General features: G+C 59.5%; 4 protein-coding genes across 4 annotated transcripts; 2 read left to right on the forward strand and 2 right to left on the reverse strand.

The window, feature by feature from the left end:
- Positions 1-882: 882 nt before the first annotated feature.
- Positions 883-3489, forward strand: DCS_07411 (RSC complex subunit Rsc7; the record flags this gene model as incomplete). The annotated part of the gene is made up of 5 exons (XM_040804696.1): positions 883-949; positions 1210-1290; positions 1638-2465; positions 2560-2991; positions 3068-3489. 5 exons carry the CDS (start codon positions 883-885, stop codon positions 3487-3489), a joined length of 1830 nt encoding a protein of 609 aa, XP_040654800.1.
- A 1978-nt stretch (positions 3490-5467) lies between these two features.
- DCS_07412 (CBF/NF-Y family transcription factor) lies at positions 5468-6602 on the reverse strand (the record flags this gene model as incomplete). Its single annotated transcript, XM_040804697.1, has 4 exons — positions 5468-5907; positions 5985-6103; positions 6185-6318; positions 6414-6602. 4 exons carry the CDS (start codon positions 6600-6602, stop codon positions 5468-5470), a joined length of 882 nt encoding a protein of 293 aa, XP_040654801.1.
- A 2828-nt stretch (positions 6603-9430) lies between these two features.
- Positions 9431-10246, reverse strand: DCS_07413 (uncharacterized protein; the record flags this gene model as incomplete). Its single annotated transcript, XM_040804698.1, has 1 exon — positions 9431-10246. The coding sequence occupies one exon, from the start codon at positions 10244-10246 to the stop codon at positions 9431-9433; it is 816 nt and encodes a 271-aa protein (XP_040654802.1).
- Positions 10247-13071: 2825 nt separating this feature from the next.
- On the forward strand, positions 13072-13656 carry DCS_07414 (uncharacterized protein; the record flags this gene model as incomplete). Its single annotated transcript, XM_040804699.1, has 1 exon — positions 13072-13656. The coding sequence occupies one exon, from the start codon at positions 13072-13074 to the stop codon at positions 13654-13656; it is 585 nt and encodes a 194-aa protein (XP_040654803.1).
- Positions 13657-16991: the final 3335 nt, after the last annotated feature.

Raw genomic sequence — 16991 nt, forward strand, 5'->3', positions numbered from 1 at the left:
CCTGCCTGCGCAACATCCGCCATCATCCGCCATCCCCACACCACTCGTCTTTGACGGCCCTCCTCTCGACTCCCCTACCGGACCGTCGCGCGAACGCTGTTATCGTATCGTATCGTGCACCGTCGCCGGCCCAGCCCAACGAACGACACCGACCGGCTTGCCGTCGCACTCGGCCTGGCCACTTTGCGCGCCGCGCCGCATCGCGTCGCATCGCCCTCGTCGCATCGCCCTCGTCGCCCATCACCCTCGTCGCCCATCGCCCCCGGTGGTCTCTCCGTTTTGCAGCGCCGCGCTGCGCTACTTCAACTGCCATCGCCCCGTGTCGACGACCTCAGTCGTACACGCGCACCCTCATTCTCAGGTATGCAACCCGGCCTATCCTCGCCTTTGCTTCTTCTCACACTCCCCCCCCCCCCTCCCTTCTCCCCTCCTCCTCCTCCTCCCCCCCTCTTCCCCCCTCTCGCATCTTGCTCTCGTACTCTCTCTCTGTCTCTCTCTCTCTCTCTCGCTCTGTCTCTCGCCCCCCTCTCTCTTGTGTCGTGCACGCGACGAACACGGAGACCAATATCGCTCGCGTCGTCGTTGCCGCGCTCTTCATCTTCGCCCAGCTTTGGGCTTGACTGCTTCTGCTCGGGACCTGGCCCGTGTCCGACCCGGCCGTTTGGCTCGACCCGACACACCCTCCCACGCCGTCGCACACCCCTCCCTCGCGCATCAACCACATGCAACGTGAAGCCTGCACCCTTCCAACCTTGAGCCGCTACCCATCCAACTATCTCACGACACGTCGCCGTCGACAATCGTTGCTTGGACTGCCGCCGCCGACCTGGCTCGACCCGACCCGAGCCGACCCGTACATCTCCTGGCCGAACCCGTCTTGACATGTACTCCGCACGGCCAACCGGTGCCGACGGTGCGACGATCAATCCTGCGGCTCTCAACTCTCCAGGTGAGCAACCCGTCTTGCGCTTCGCCCTCCCGAGAGCACCCTGCATCTCGTCGCAGGCAGCTTGCGACGAGATTGGCGGGCCGACCGGCCGACCGGCAGGAGGCGCTGCACGCGCGTTGCATCGCATCGCATCGCATCGCGACTGTTGCTGGTGCCATTCCTGCCTCTGCCTTCTTGCCGGTCCGGCTCGCGGTTGCCCGCTAGCTCATCTTCCCGTCGTGGTTTGCCCATCGCATTGCTGACGAGCATCCCCTTCCCAGTCTTGTCCAACGCGCCACCCCGTGGCCACAAGCGGAATCGACCTTCGGACACCCACGACACGCGCGAGCCTGGCGATGACGGTATGTCGTGACCGGTTTCTGCGTCGTAGCTCCGCGTCGCACGGCGCCGCTGACCCCTGGGGCGCGCGACCCCCAGCCGAAGCCTTCATCTCCCGTCTTGTCCAGCTCGCCACGTCCGATCGTGTATGGTGTGTGTGTGCTTGACTGCGGGACGGCGCAGTTGACGAAACGTGACTGTTTGATTTCGCTGGCGCGCGACCGAGAGAGAGTGACGACGGGAAAACACAGAGACCGAGCGAACGAGAGAATGCGAGAATGCGAGCCGGAGAGCGCGAGAGATTGAGGCGCGAGAATGAGCAGAGCCAACGTTGGCGAATGCTTGTTGGCTGACGATGGTTGTGCTCTAGATACCTACCCGTCGCAGCGAAAACGCGCACGCCCGATGAAGCCATCCGACGCCAGCGGGCCACCGCCCGTCACCACGGCGCCCCAGGCCGGGCAGCCGCCGCAAACGCCCCAGTCCCAGACGTCTTCCCTGCCCAACCAGGCGACGCCCGCCTACTCGGCCCCCGTCGCCGCCGTTGCCGCGCCCCCCAAGACGACGCCGACGAAATCGACGCTCAAGGCCCTCCCGACGGTCCGAGACCACACGACGGACCAGCTGAACCCGACGGGCGACGAGTACATTCCCCGCGAGATTGACGAGTTTGGCGAGAAGAAGGTGATGATGAACGGGCAGCTCTGCGGCGGTCGCATCTACCGGTGCCGAACCTTCCTCGTCCCCAACAGAGGGGACAAGCTGTTCATGCTCGCGACCGAATGCGCCCGCGTCTTGGGCTACCGGGATTCCTACCTCTTGTTCAACAAGAACAGGTCTCTCTTCAAGATCATCGCCAGCCAGGCGGAGAAGGATGATCTTGTTCAGCAGGAAATCTTGCCCTTCTCGTACCGGTCGCGGCAGATTGCCATCGTCACGGCGCGATCCATGTTTCGCCAGTTCGGCAGCCGCGTCATCGAAGGCGGCCGCAGGGTTCGCGACGATTACTGGGAAACCAAGGCCCGGAAGCAGGGCTTCACCGAGGCCGATCCTGCGGGCGAAAAGCGGCCGGGGGCATCCAAGGCGCGCGAGGCCGCCGAAGCTCAGACCGCGCTCCTGAGCGCTCCGAACACAGAGATTGTGTACAGCAATCACCCTGGGCCGTACCCCGGCGCTCCGCAGCCTCACCTTGTTCAAGGTATGTCACAGTTGTCTCGGCTCTACCAAGGAATGCCGTGCCGAGGCCGGCGGGGTGATTCTTGCATGAAGCGGCTGGCTGACAGTCGAGACAGAGTACGGCGACACTCGGCCTCGGGACTTTGGCGTCATCATGAAAGGCGGTCCACGCCAGGAGATCACCGGACCGCCGTACCAGGACCAGAGCAGACCGTCGCCGATCCAGGAGATCCACTCACAAGCGCACCATGCGGCCGAGTTCAACAGGACCGTCACGCAGCAGCGCGACATGCGGAACGAGTACATGCAGAACATTTGGCGGCGGCCGCACGAGCAGCCGCCGTCGTCGAGCATGAGCCAGCAACCGGTATCGTCGAGCGACGCGAACGCTTCGACGAACCGACCGTCCAGCTCTCCGCACACGGCCGCCACTGGCGTCAGCCAGCAGTCGGTCGTTTCTTCCCAGAGCCCGCAGATGATGATGACGGCCGCACCGTACTCGCAGTCGATTCATGCGCAAAACCCGATCGGCCAGGCGTCCATGCGAAGTATGTTGCGCTCGCCCCGGCCTCGACCACCTGACACCGTAGGCACCGGCTAACTTTTCCTTTCCCCCTCTCGCAGGCTCTTCCGGTAGCATAAGCCAAGGCACCACCGCCGCCGGCTACAACTACCAGCAGCCGGGCCAGACCATGTGGTCTCAGAACCAGCAGCAGCCTCCCGGTCCGGGCCACAACTACGGCAGCTACACGACGCAGTCCCAGCAGCAGCAGCAGCAGCAGCAGCAGCAGCAGCAGTCTCATCAGTCACAACCGCCTGCGACGCATTTGCGGCAGTCAAGCACGAGTCAGATGCAACCCAACATGCCGTTCCCTGCAATGGGTGGGATGCAGTACGGCACCAGCCAGGGCATGTACCCGGCCGAGCAGACACCACGGGGATACCTGCCGCAAAGCGCACCGGGCGGCCCCAACGTCACCCAGGCATGGTCTGGACAGCACTCGCCCCCTCCGCAATGGTGGGCGCCCCCGCAGCAGCCGCAGTAGCACTCGATGCTTGCTTCTGCTGGTTGAAGCCGACTGCTGAATTCTGAATTTGTATGATGCTCGACAACTTCTTTTCCTTGGACATGAACCCCTGCAGATTTCCTGGATACCCCACGCATGCAGACTAGTTGGGAGGCTATGTGCTTTTGGGTGAGCGGCCTGTTGAGTTGAAATTGTGTATAGCATGTGGCCGGAGCAGTATAGAGGAGTCGGGGCAGGTCGATGGCGTCTCCTTTTTATTCAAAGCTTTTGTTCTTCTCCGATTCGCTTGCGTCGCAAGACGTACGCGCGTCTGTCACTTTCGGGGAGGGTGGGGAGGGGGCTGCTCTCTTCGACAGAACGATGGCCAGACGCGATCTGTCTATCGGTCGGTCGGTCGGGGGGGTTGCACGATGCCTTTGTCGATGATGCCTTTTTGCTGCACATTCCACGGGCGAGCAAGGCGCCTATCTCTGGGAAAATTTTCATACGTCCTTTCTTTCTGCTTTTCGGGCGCTGGGACGATCGGGCATTGGACGCACGGGATCTCGATATCAATTTGGTTTCGCTGCCGGAATCGGCTCTGTTTGGTGTGAGGGGCCGGGAGAGGGGGAGAGGGAGCGGGAGAGGGAGGTGGTCATACCCACGGTTTCTTTGATCCATTGCCTCATTTCTCTTGTTGCGGAACACTCGGCCTTTGTTCTCACTTGGACCTGGATTGACTCGACGACGACGATGACGACGACGGACGACAGGCATGGCCACCTGAGGATGACGTTGGTAGATCAGAGGACGACATCGGTGGCGTTGGAGAATTGCTGCTTTCCGTTATTCCATGGCTATGTCTCGTTGACGACTCGTTTCCACGCCACGCCACGGTTTTTTTTTGTTCTTGGCTTCTGCTTGTTGCGTTGAGTGGACTGGCTAGTAATGGATGGACCGGCTGCTTGGTTCCGCACGGCCACGGTTTCCTTCGTGCCGTCGTTTTTTTTTCACGTTCTTCCTTTTGGTTGAAGTCCATATCTCGTTCGGATTTGGGATGGATATACTTAGTATCATTTGTCCTGCTGGCACGATGAGTGAGTGCATCGGACGGAGCATGGATCTTTGGTGGTTTCAGCCGAACCTTGTACTCCGTCGCACATGAATTTGAATATTTGACATTTTGAGTCGACTCCCCTACGCTGATGGTGACGTTTTGTGTAACTCTTGTCCAACTCGATCATGGGCTGCATCGGGCTGCGCCTTGGGGCATGCAGTCTGGCATGGGCGGCGAGAAGCAGTTCCTCGATCTCTGCACCCAGGTTCAGGGTCCGTTACAGGGGCTGCCGTGCCACACAGGGTACCAGGGAAAGAGGGAGGGGAAGGATGTTATGCGTGGCCATGGCCAATGCGAGGCTCGCATGCATAGATGTGTGCGATGAGGCGGGAGGCGGGAGGCGGGAGGCGGGAAGCGGGAAGCGAGATGCGGAAGCCAGGGAGTTTGGGTGGTGGGGACTGCGGGAGGGGCTGCAAAACCGTAGCACGATAGAAGATGCCTGGTGGAGAGGTGGAGGTTCGAAACGTGTGAGTGCCTGCGTCTGTGAGTGCGTGTCTGAGTGTGTGTGTGTGCAGAGCACTAGTCGAGGATGGGCGGAGAAGTGAGGGATGAGGGAGGTGTGCGTGGGTGCGTTGTGGCGCCCAGGTACGGTACGTGTGTGCGGGTGTGCGGGTGTGTGCGGGCGTGCGTGTGTGTGCGTGTGCGTGTGTATGTGTGTGTGTATGTGTGTGTGTGTGTGTGTGTGTGTGTGTGTGTGTGTGTGTGTGTGTGTGTGTGTGTGTGTGTATGTATTTGTGCGTGTGTGTATGTGTGTGTGTGCGTGCGTGTGTGATGGTGGGTGGCATGGCATGGACGATGGAGCATGGGTTCATGAAGCGATAACGTGAGAAGTCACCATTTAACAGGTGTGAGCCCTCGGATCCGGCCCGCCTCGTTGGCCACTCGATCGTTTGGCCGTCGTCAATCGCTCTCGTCACCATCGAGCGCCTCGTCCCTCTCGTCGTCCTCGTCGTCTTGCTTCAACTCGAGCGCGTCCTGCGTGTCATCTCCGCTCTCCGCTCTCCTCTCCCCATTTTCCTCGTCGTCGTTTGCCTCCTCATCCTCGTCGTCCTCCTCTTCCTCCTCTGCCTCCTCCTCTTCCTCCTCCTCCTCTTCCTCCGCCTCCATCTCTTGCTCCTCCGCCTCCTTCTCCCCTTCTTCCTCCGTCTCGTCCTGGTCGAGACGGGCCTTTTTATTTCGGGGCCCATCCGAGGCCGACATGGTCGACACATCCGCCTTGGACGAGCTGACAGTTTGATCGGCCATTTCCACGTCCTCGGTCGGATTGGCAGCGTCGCCCTTGCCGGCGCCCACCTTTTTCTTCGACGACGTCCGTTTTTCGTTCTTCATCGCCATGAATTCTGGGCAGGGTCAGCGAGCGACGGGCAAGAAGAGCTGGGCATCGCTGCACAGGCGTAGAGAGCAACGGGAGACCTACTTGCCAAGTCGGCCTCGAGAGACTCCCGCAGAAAGGAGAACTCGGTATCGTCGAGTGCTTTGAACACGTCATCCGGGTTGATCGTCTTCTTGCCCGCGTTGACAGTGTGTTGATTGGCACTGCGAACGGTTAGCCGGTGTCGTGAGAGCACGAATCCATCTCTGCGAGCGCGCGGCAGGGGCAGAAGGAGGCAAGCGTACTGCGACACCAAGTAACTGACGAAAACAGTTGCGCTCTTGCTCATGGCGAGAATTGCATTCGCTTGGATTTGGGTGTTTGGTGGTAATGCGCTCTTTGCGAGCCGCGAGATGACAGATTTGGGGAATCCAAGGTCCTGCGGGAAGCGACAACCATTCATCGTCGGTTAGCGAGCGCGTCCTGCATCCGCAGAGCGACAAGAGTAGAGGGCCTGTGTGAAGACGTGCGTACCTCGATGGACACGCCATCTTTGTCCTTGTCCTTGTCCTTGTCCTTCTTGTCGGAGGCCGCCGCGGCAGCCGGGACAGACTGCTGGGTATGCGACGCCGTCTGCGAGATGGCGCTGTCGTCGTGGGGGATGGCGGGAAAGGTAACCAGGGAAGCGTCGCTCTTGCGCTGGTCAGACTTGCGCGGTGGCATGGCGGCGACTCGGGGCGATGATGAGATGGCTCGGGTATGAAAGACGAAGGCCGTGCGCGCACCCAAGACAGGCGACGTGCGGGCCTCGGAGGGGGTGAGAGAGCAGGGCGTTCTGCGATTTTCGCTTCGCACCGAGGAGCAGTTCGGTCGAGAATTGGGCGAAATGGACGCGAGACCATCCGGGATACCTCGCAACTGGTTGGTATTCGCCGTCGCCTTCGCCGTCCTATCGCCTGGTTCTTCGACGCCGGCAGTGATTCGGGCGGAACGATCTGGGCGGTGCCTGGCTGGATCGGGATGGCACCTCGCCTTTGCTTGCGTTGAATGAGTCGAGGGTGAGGTTGACGTTGACGTTGAAGCGGAGGCGGAAAGCTACCGGAGGAACAACGTGATGAATTATTGGGCCAAGACTAGGCCGGTTGTGCCTCGATAGATTTTAGACTCTTTGCTTTTAATCGCCGCTCACACGCGCGTCAAGTCGCGTGCCCCGCCAAAAGTGCACCGTCCGTGTTAAGTGTTCGCGGTACCCTCCCTCCTGTCGTTGCCGAGGTTTTTGCCTCTCCTTGAACGCAAAAGGGCTGTGCAGCTGCATCTGCATCTGTCTCTCCCAGCAGAGTACGACTTATTTCTTCACTCTCCCGTCGCGCCGTTCATCGTCACGCGAAGGGTCAGGCTAGATGGAGCGAGACGCTGCTGATTGTCCCAAGTGCTTCCTTGATCTGGGTCCGGATCGACCCCGTGTTCGAACTCAACGGCCGTCATCCCTGCCGTTGACGGACGACCCGACGCGTCTCCGCTCCGCCGACCTCACGAACAGGCCGACCCGGGCCTCGCACTTGATCCTCGTCTCGGATGCGCCGAGTCCCCCGCGGCAAGGAGGCCGTAGTCAGCCGCCGCCGCATTTGGTGGTTCCCCTCTGCGTCGACGATTCGGCCAGCAGACGGAGAACATGCCGCGAAAGGCTTCTATAGGTGGAATTCAAGGGCAGACTACGCCGAGGAAACCGGATCGGTCCTCTCCTCGCATCATAATCCTGAATCCTGACCGGAAGAGGTACCATGGCAAAATGCCAGTGTGCCCCTCCGCCATGTAATCGTTCGCCAGCTGCGGGGATGGAAAAGACACGACCGTCCCTCGTTCGATTCCGGCACGGGACGTGCCTTCTGAAATTGTATCCGAGCTCGGGGACGAATTCTCTGCGATCCGGGCAATCGACGGGGAAAGTCCATCTCGCCTCCTCTCTTCCATCTCCAGAGTCCTCCGGAGAATAGCTGAGCTGGGACGTCAGCTGGGTGCTTGATGGAGCAGATGAGAACTCACTCGAGTTGCCTCTCCTCCTTCCTCGGTGGAGCTCCTACGGCACGGCATGGGTGAATCATTCTCCTCGACGGAGTAGCCGAGAGCACCACACTGAGTCGCTGCTCCTCCCATTTCCGTGCAGCGGCGTAGACATGATCGGAGCAGCTTCTCCTCCGTCGGCGGGCCACGGAGCGGCCGACACGTGCCCGGTGTACACGTAGCTTCTCATTCCTCATCCATGGAGCAGCTGAGTGAGGCGAGAGCCTGAAACGCATCGCTTCCCCCGGCACGTTCCACCTGTTCGAGCTCTGGGCTCGGGACGGTTCCCAAGTAGTTGGCCAAATACAGCTTCATCGCTGTGCATGCTTGGCTCGCTGGGATGCACAATGGGCCTGAATGGAAACGAACTGTCTTGGCTTTGGCTTGGTTTGTCTCGTCTCATGCTCAAGGAGAATTTCTATATACAGGTGGGCAAAATGCGTATCAAAGCAGGACAAGGCGGGCTCATCCTCCCCGTTGCACAGACAGCCGGTCGCATCATGCACCAAGCTCATTCTGGCCACGCGCCTGGGTATATCCGTCATTATGAAACCAAAATCAAGCCATAGACTGCTCGTACGAGCGGTGCAGGTGCTTGTTCCTAATACTCGCACCTGCACCATTCACCGAGGGCCGCTCATAACTCGACGCGAGCTTGACAACCGAGCTGTGCACGTCGTCGTTCTCATCGAACTCGTACAGTACATGCAAGTACGTGTATAAGCAGGTACGAGTATTGTAGTAATGCAAGGACTTGGCTCGTGTAGCAAATACAGCGGTTTTATACCTGCCATAGTCCGTATATGGGTGCGCTTTTCAGTACTGTAAGTACGTACTAAGTTGTGCTTGTAAGTACTGTACTCGGAACATGTACTGATAATGAAGGCATGTAAGTAAGTAGTATTACTTCGTACTCCGTATTGTAAGTACTAATAGTTGTGTGCTAATAATACTGTCATGTACTCCGCACTGCAAGTGTAATAGTATAAGCAGCTGTATGCCTTCATCAGAAGTGGGGAGGCTGAGAGGCCAAGGCTCGGCTCCATAGGAGAGAACCCACTACCCCGTTTCAGCGCGCCAGGGAGTTTCAGCTGCCACTGCCAGTGCGGCCTTTGACCCTGCTGATATCGAGCTTCTTGGCCGTTCTTCCTGCACGTTGCAAGGAAGAAAGCCGTGCGCGATTTGCCGAAGCCGCTGAAGCTTCGAGACCCTGGTCGGCTTGGATGCGAAGCGCCCATCGGCTCCACAACCCGCAACTGTCATTCAGCAGGAGCAGGTTTCACAGGGGCGGCGATGGATGGGACTTGGAACCCGTATTTCGGCCATCAAGTACGAGCATGCGTACGGAGTACGTGCGAGTGTGCATCGCACAATGTTGCACGTCCCCGCCGTCGGTTGTATCCGCTCGTTCGCTCGTTCGCTCCTTAAAAAAAAGCGGTTGTGGAGAAGACAAGGTGGATGGATTGCCGTGGTCGTTTGCGTCCGACGCATCATCCAATCGCCCGCCCAATCTCGGATTGATGTAGCATCGGCCTGGGCGACAGTCCGCCCAGCAGCATTTCCTCTTCCACCGACGTCCGGGATGCGGTTGAGCGAGACGAGTGGGTGTACACTCTGCCGAGCCAGCCGTCGTAGTGGCTCGCCGGTGTCGGCCGCCAAGTGTCGGCGGAGCGGCGTGGCGGTCGATGCTCGTCCATCTGCTGGCCGTACCACTGGTCTCGGCCGCCCGTCATGGTCGCCCGCGAGCTCTTGCTGCGGTTGTGTCGGGGAGAGGCCATCTTGGAGAGGCGGGCGGGCTGACGTTTGGCCTGCGTGCACGGGATGAAGGCATCCTCGCCCTGGACCGTCTCGTCCGTCAGGCCCGGTCTCGCGTTGGGCGCCCGCGCCAGGACCGGTATCTGGGGTACGTCGGAGATGCTTCCCCCGCCAAGCGACGAGGCGGCATCCTCGCTCGTGCGTGCGCTCTGGTACACAATGACGCTGGCCGGCTTCTGGACCGACCTTGTCGAGCTGGAACTTCTGCAGAGGCCGTGCTCGCCATGGTGCCTCGACGAGCCCCGCACATGGCTGGGCCGGGGAAATTCTGGTTCCCGAGACTTCTCCTCCATCTGGGAACGGCGATCAACCTTCCAAGACTCAATCTCCTCGTCGTCGACGGGGGTGATGCTGCGGTCGAACATCCGGGACCTGCGTCGGCGGACGTAACAGTAGATGACGGCGGCGGCGAGCGTCGTGAGGATGGAAGGGATGGTGGCGGCGAGGATGATGGTGCGATTGCGCTCCATGGTTTCCTGCTGATTCTCCATCTCGCCGGCGTTCGGTCTCGGTCACTGCTGGCTATGATTCCGTGATGACAAAACGGCCATGCGAAGGAGCGTCTGTCCGCAGCGGCCTTCCTTTTCGCCTTTGACAGACTCGGGGGCAAGAGCAAGGCGGATGTGATGAGGTGTCGGAGTAGAGATGAGGCCGAATGAGTGGTGAGACGACGTCACAATCGACGTCAGACGAGTGACGGAAGGATGGCGTGGGATCCCAGGAAAGGTGGAAAGAATTCGATAGAGGGCATCCAGAGAGCAATGTCATCAAGATGGCTCCGAGATGTGTGTAGGCATGCGATCGACGTCGTGCTGGCTGACTGGCGAGCCTTGTCAGTTCGAGCTCCTAGTGCATACAGTACTTGCTTCCCATCAAAGAGGGAAGTCATCAGCGAAGCAGATATGGGCGGACGTACACAATGTCGATGCTGAGCATTTGGCGTCGGAAACGGGAAGCAGCTGCTGACGACAAACACTCACGTATCTGACTGTAGGCAAGACAGCTCAAGATGGACAGTTGAATGACCGTACACAATCGTGTCTTTCAAAAGCCTACAAATGAGGGGGGGCGGGGGGGGGGGGGGGGGGGGGAGCTGCAAGGAAGGTGAGGCGTGCCAATTCATTTCAACAATGGGCGATGGGAAGATGGCTAGATATATGTCTCTGGGGGATTCTTCCACCACTTACACCACTATCCTTGGGTTGCACCACCAGGACAAGACGTTGGCAAGGACTGTGGGGCTGGGGGATGCAGAAGAGAGCGGGTGTACAGTAAGTACTTACCAGTACATGTGCAGATAGGTGTGCAGGTACAACTACACCGTAGATGTGCGGGCACGTACTAGTGCCAGGTGTAAGTACAGTAGTTGTCGATGGTGCTGCAGCAGGTGTGTGCGTAGGTGCACAGTGTACAAGTAGGAGTACATGTATGTTTAGGCGTTCAATGTATGCAGTGTACCTGTAAATGTACTGTACTGTACATGCACGGAGTACAAGTACAACTAAGTTGCACTTCCATAGCGGGGTCGAGCGCTGGAGGGGGGGCGGCAAATCCGCAGAGGGGCAAGGGGGGTGGGTACTACGGTGTGGAGTGGATGGCCTCAGCTGCAAGACAGGGGACTGCAGAGCATCACCAGACCCGTCCCACCGCCCCGCACAAGCACGATGCTTGCTCACACGGGCATCATCATGCCCACGCCGGCGCAGAGCACAGCATAACCTGTCCGCAAAGGGAGGAGGTTGGTGCAGCATCTTGTACAATAGTGCTTTGGCCCATACCTTTACCTACGGAGTACACACTTGCCCTCTGCCATTGTGCATCGTCGTAATCGTATTGTGAACAGAGGCCAAGGCGCGAGCATTGCTGCCGCCCAGCGCAACGAGACTTGGCCCGCACCCGCAACTGGCACGCCTGCGCGGAACGGAGGACTGCCGCTCGTCATCCACCTTTCTCTCCGTCCAACAGATCAAAGAGATTACGGCAAGTGGGCGGGTATTCTGCCATGTCGATGCTTTCTCTCTCTGCTTCCCCCTCCCTCTCTCCCACACTCGTGCACACAGATTCCATGGCGCCATCCTCACGTATTCCTCCTAGCTCCCCTGGGACGCAAACTCGGACTTGGATGAGGAAAATCCGGAATGCAACACAATCGTGTTCGAAGAGCCTCACCGCCGTAGAAGCCTCACCAGCCTGCTCTGCTTGTCATTGCACAGCACATCAAGTGCCTATAGACGCGAGAGTGCACCGAAGAAACATGCATGGTGTGTACGGAGCACATGAACGTGTTTATTGACGTACATGCACCTCTGGCTGTGTCTGTTCACTCGACGTCCTCGAACTGCTCCGTACTGCACTACCGTACTGCTCTGCTACGTACATGTCAAGGCGTGCTTGCGTGTGCGTGATCCTGGCTGAGACGTAGCGGCAGCCAAGGCCCTGGTCAGGAACCGGGAACCTGAGGAGCCAGGCACGTACGTAGTGAGTGGTAGGTGTATTACTTGCCTTTGGCGGGGTTGGGTGCTAAACCAGCAGCATCCGCCCAGAGTGAGCAACCCATGCATCCAAGGGCTGGCTGGCTGGCTCCGTCGTCGCTGCCACGCCCTCCTCGTTCTTCCTCGCCGCCGCCCAATCGCTTGCGATCGACAGCCTGAGAGGGAGGGGGTGGTCCTGCGAGCCGTCTCGACAATCCAGCCGGCCATTGGGCTTCCTCGGACAATTGTCTCAAATGGCGACGAGGCGTACGCCCGACTAGCTGCGCCAGTTTGGGGAGAAAGCCTCGTCCTTTGTCCGTCCGTCCGTCGGGCGGCTGCATGGCAATTCACCGTATCCAACGTGGAACGGCGGGTGTGCTCGGCGGCATGCATTGCCTTTCCTGCCTGCGGCCCGTGAACGGTGAGCGGTAGGAAAGGTTCGGCCAATGCGAGCCACGGATATTGGCGCCTCAAGACGGATGAGGAGGGAATCATGTTGGCGCTAGGTACGAGCAGGACGTCGCAAGGTTCGCTTGTTCCGCTTCGAGGCCGACGCATGCACCGGCCCTGTTGGATTGGGCCAGATGCACGGCTGCAAGGAGGAGGGGATGGAAGCCAAATTGGTACCGTCGGCAGGCGAAGGCGTACTCGGAGGCCGATGTTCGACCTCGTATCTGCTGCTTGCACGGCAACGAGGCACACGAACCATCTCGTGGCGGTGGCTGCATGGCACGACAAGTCGCACGCGCACCTCCCGCGTACCTTGCATGACCGACCGACCGCCCAAAAGGCCGTCGAGCTCGTCGCCTGCTCGTCCGGGCTCCTTTGTCCGGGCTTGCTCGACCATGGACCATGGACCAATGGCCACGGACATGGGCGATCCGATCCGAGAGGCAGAGGAGTACGTCTCTCGGTCCATTCATCCTGCGCCTCCCGGTTCCATCATGAGCTTTGTCGCCTGTACCCTCTCGCAGCTGCTCGCCCGTTCTTCCGGCCAGACGGGCGGGAGCGTGCTCCATGCGAGTGCGGAGCTCGGCCGTTCAATCCTCTGCGGCCGAGCACTGGACGCCGCCGATCCGTCTCGGGCCTCTGCTCGTGGGAGGGGGGGCTTCCGAACGTCATTCGTCGAGGGGCCCTTGGATGCGCGGCCTCCATTCACGCCGCAACCTGGCACTGGCCAAGACGCAAGCACTTACCACGCCTTCCAGGCGCCGACTGGCGTTGGTGCCGGCGCTGGAGCGAGCGATGCGGATGCTAATGCAGATGCCGATGCCAATATTTGTTTCGGACGGAGGGGCAAAGCTCGTACCTTCCTACCTAGTACTTGGCTACGGGCATTGCGATACCTGTACCTGACTTTCGTGAACGGGCAAGCACGATGCAGGCGCGCTTGCACACTTACAACCACATGCACGGCAGCAAGTACATGAACCTACAACTACTCCCGTTGCACCTCCCCGCTCAGTTGTCGGAACAGGTGCATGTACCGAATACCTACAGAGTACGGGGCACTGCGGCAAGTAGGCATGAGCAACTGCAGGTCGGAACACAAGTCCGGAGTACCTGCCCGTACATGTACATGCATGGGCTCGATCCCTGTCTCCTGTCGCTGCCGTCTCGACGTGTCCAAGGTTTCCCCAGAAGCTTCTTCTCACTCCGGCCGGCCACTAGCATGGTTTATCGTTGCATCTGCACTCTTGGTTGTATGTGAGCATGATCATGTATTGCATGAATGTGTTTGATCTTTCATCGTTGGCAGGTCCATCAGCGAGCCATGGCCGAAGCCCGTTGTCTCATGTCCGACGTCACATTCCACGACAATCATCCCGTCTGGGAACGAGAGCGGCGATGACGAACAAGCGGTCAGGGGCATCGAAACACTCTCCTCGACAGGCTCCTCGGCTAGGCCACGAGTGCGGACGGAGCATGCGTGTGCCTGTCCATGTACGAGCCATGTACGAGCAATGTACGAGCAGGAGCGGGTGACGAGGCCAAAGTTTGGTACGGATTGCATCGACGGCGGTTCCAACCACCGTCGAACCTTGGCTTGCTTCGATGGATGCGCTACGGCCCCAGCCTTTTATTTCCTCGGGGCTCCGTCCAGCTCCGGCCAATCTCCACCGAGGCTTCCGAAAAGGCGCCAGCCATTGGCCACGACGCTACGGAGCACCTGTGCAGTACAGCAAGTATTATTACATCCAAGTAGTTGTAAGAATGCACATGCACGAACCAACGGGCAATAATACTACTTGGGTATTACTCGTAAACTCCCAGCACCTGTGAGTACAGCTATACTATACTGGAGTTAGTAATACTTACTGACAAGCAAGTACAGCACATGCATCTACTGCAGGTACCGTGGTCCGTACAGCACTCCACATCATCCACGGCGCGCGCTTGCAGGACGCCATGATGCGGGTGACAATGGCAAGGCAACCACCAGCAACGGGTCCCCAAAACGTGCACTCCGCATCAAGGCCGCCGTCGCGTGCGCTCGGACCTGGCCATCGCCAGCCACCGTCGTCAGCGACCAACCGTACCGTTTAGAGGGCAACGGCTTTGTTCCCAGACGCCGCCACGCAGGCGGCCGAGGGAGGCGAGTGCACCTTCAGTCCCCATCCTGCTCTCTCCCAAGGTCAGTGCTACCTACACCGCAGCTTATCTTTTCATCCCGTCCGCTCCGCGTGCCGTACGAGTACACCCTCATGGTACGCCGGCGCAGCGTTGGAGGGAATCCTTCCGCGAGCACTGCACCATACCATGGACGTGTGTGCATGTAAGTAGTACCTAGCATGTGGCGGTGAGGCCCTCCGGGCATGCTAAGTGCTTGCAAGCAAGGGTAGGCGTCGAAACCCGTTTCCGCCGACTGGTCTGTTGGACTGACTCGTCCGCAAAAGTACTGTAGGCGTAAGTGTGTGCAGCAGTCTGTACCTGCGTGTTTGCCACTGCGCTGCACGCCGGTGTGCCATCCTCGTCGTCCGTCCGTAAATGTGGTTCCCCTCGGCCTACCGTGCCCGACGATGGCGACAAACGACGGGTCAGGCCGGCTAGCTCGCCCAGCCAAGGTCCGCCAACAGGGGTTCACCCTTCCGCTTGTGCGGCTGGCCCCCACAGCCGTGAATGTGGACGGCTACGAGAACGGGTGCGCGTTGGCGTCGTCGAGCATACCTACCTGCCACACCCTCGTCCGCCTGCAGGCCGACGCGGCTGACCATGTGATGCCGTGGTATTGAAGCGCCCGGTGCGGCAGTGGGCGGGTGCTGTGGAGTGTGCTGTCGTGTGTGCCGCGGTCGTGCTGTCGTGCGTGCTGTCGTGTGCGCTGTGGAGGCAGGGAGGCATGCGCACATGGAGCAGCAAGTTAGGAATATACATACGGCTCACCTACAGCCACCGCGGTCCGACAAGTACCCAACTACTACTGTGCTCCGTACCTGCGACTCGCCATCGTTACGCTGTACGGGTGCACTTACTCGCTGCACTTGCACCAGCACACACTGACTTGCAGGTCCGGAGTACATGTACATGTACATGCAAGTGCTCAGACATTTCGCTCTCCGCTGACTGGCCAAAAGCTGCTGCGGGGACGGGCAGCTACGACCTGTCTTCTTCACCGCTTCTTCGTCGTCGTCTGGTGTGTGCCGCCATGTACGGACGCCGGCGAGACGGATTCACGATGCTTCGCATCGACGAGCCTCGTTCATGATTCTCCTTCTGCAGGGAGCTGGTTACGGTCCGGCTTGTCAGCGCTCCGAGCGCATTCCCCGAATCTTCGCACCTCGTCCAGCCCTTTACGAGCCCTGAAACCGTCGAGCTTCGTGCGCAGAGCGTTGTCCGCCGCCTCGGCTTACACGTCTGCTTCACCCATGATGGCTGGCAACCGCTGTCGCAGCCTTGCATTTTTTTTTTCGTTTCAGAAGGAGCAAGAGGCATCTGTCGGCCTTGACGACGCCAAAGGATGCGTTCGCTCATGACCAGCTGTGGGCCAACAGGATTCCTTCGGCCGCTGCGCTGCCTGTGTCTAGGTGCCCGATGAACTGCCATGGCTGCAGAGTGCCCGATCATGCCTCTCGGTTGCGCGCGAAATCCAGCACCAGACGTTGACGAGTTCTCGAGTGGAGAGTAGTGCTGCTGCGCCCGTTTCGAGCGGACAGATGTGCCCCTCGACGGCTCCAGCCCCTCCGGCACCATGGCGACCCAATGGCGATGCGTAATCTGATCACTGATGGATGCTACCAGCCTGGGGAAAGTATTTTTGGCACCTGCACGACTACCTAACCCATGCAAAGGCGCAATGCTGTCTTTGTCCGGGAGAGAGCGTGGGCGTGGGCGTGGCGAAGTGACTGATTCGTTCTTAAGCATTCATCAATGTCTGGCCTTGCCGAGACTCGCCAGACTCTGACAGAGTACCTACTGCAACTGCGACGTACACACTCGTCATGGGTGCGACGGGGCAAGGTGAGAAAGCGGGAGATGCTGGACTCTTGAACGTCGAAGAAGCAATATGGCAAACAGATTATCAGCCAGGGTGCCAACCAAACCAAGCCAGCCCACCGTTCGGCCGTCACTTGGGCTGCACATTCTAGACGAACACTGTCTATCGACACACCTCCAAGCGGGGGGAAGCCTGTTCCGAGGTGACCAAATGTTACAGCATCGAGCAACGTCGGCTTCGCGTCCGCCGTGTGCAGGCGGCGAGGTGAAGCAACGATATCAAGGGATGCGGGCGACTGGCGGATGGCGGCGGATATGAACCCCAGCCCAAAAC

Source organism: Drechmeria coniospora, chromosome 03 (assembly GCF_001625195.1).
Source record: "Drechmeria coniospora strain ARSEF 6962 chromosome 03, whole genome shotgun sequence".
Taxonomy (NCBI): Eukaryota; Fungi; Ascomycota; class Sordariomycetes; order Hypocreales; family Ophiocordycipitaceae; genus Drechmeria; species Drechmeria coniospora.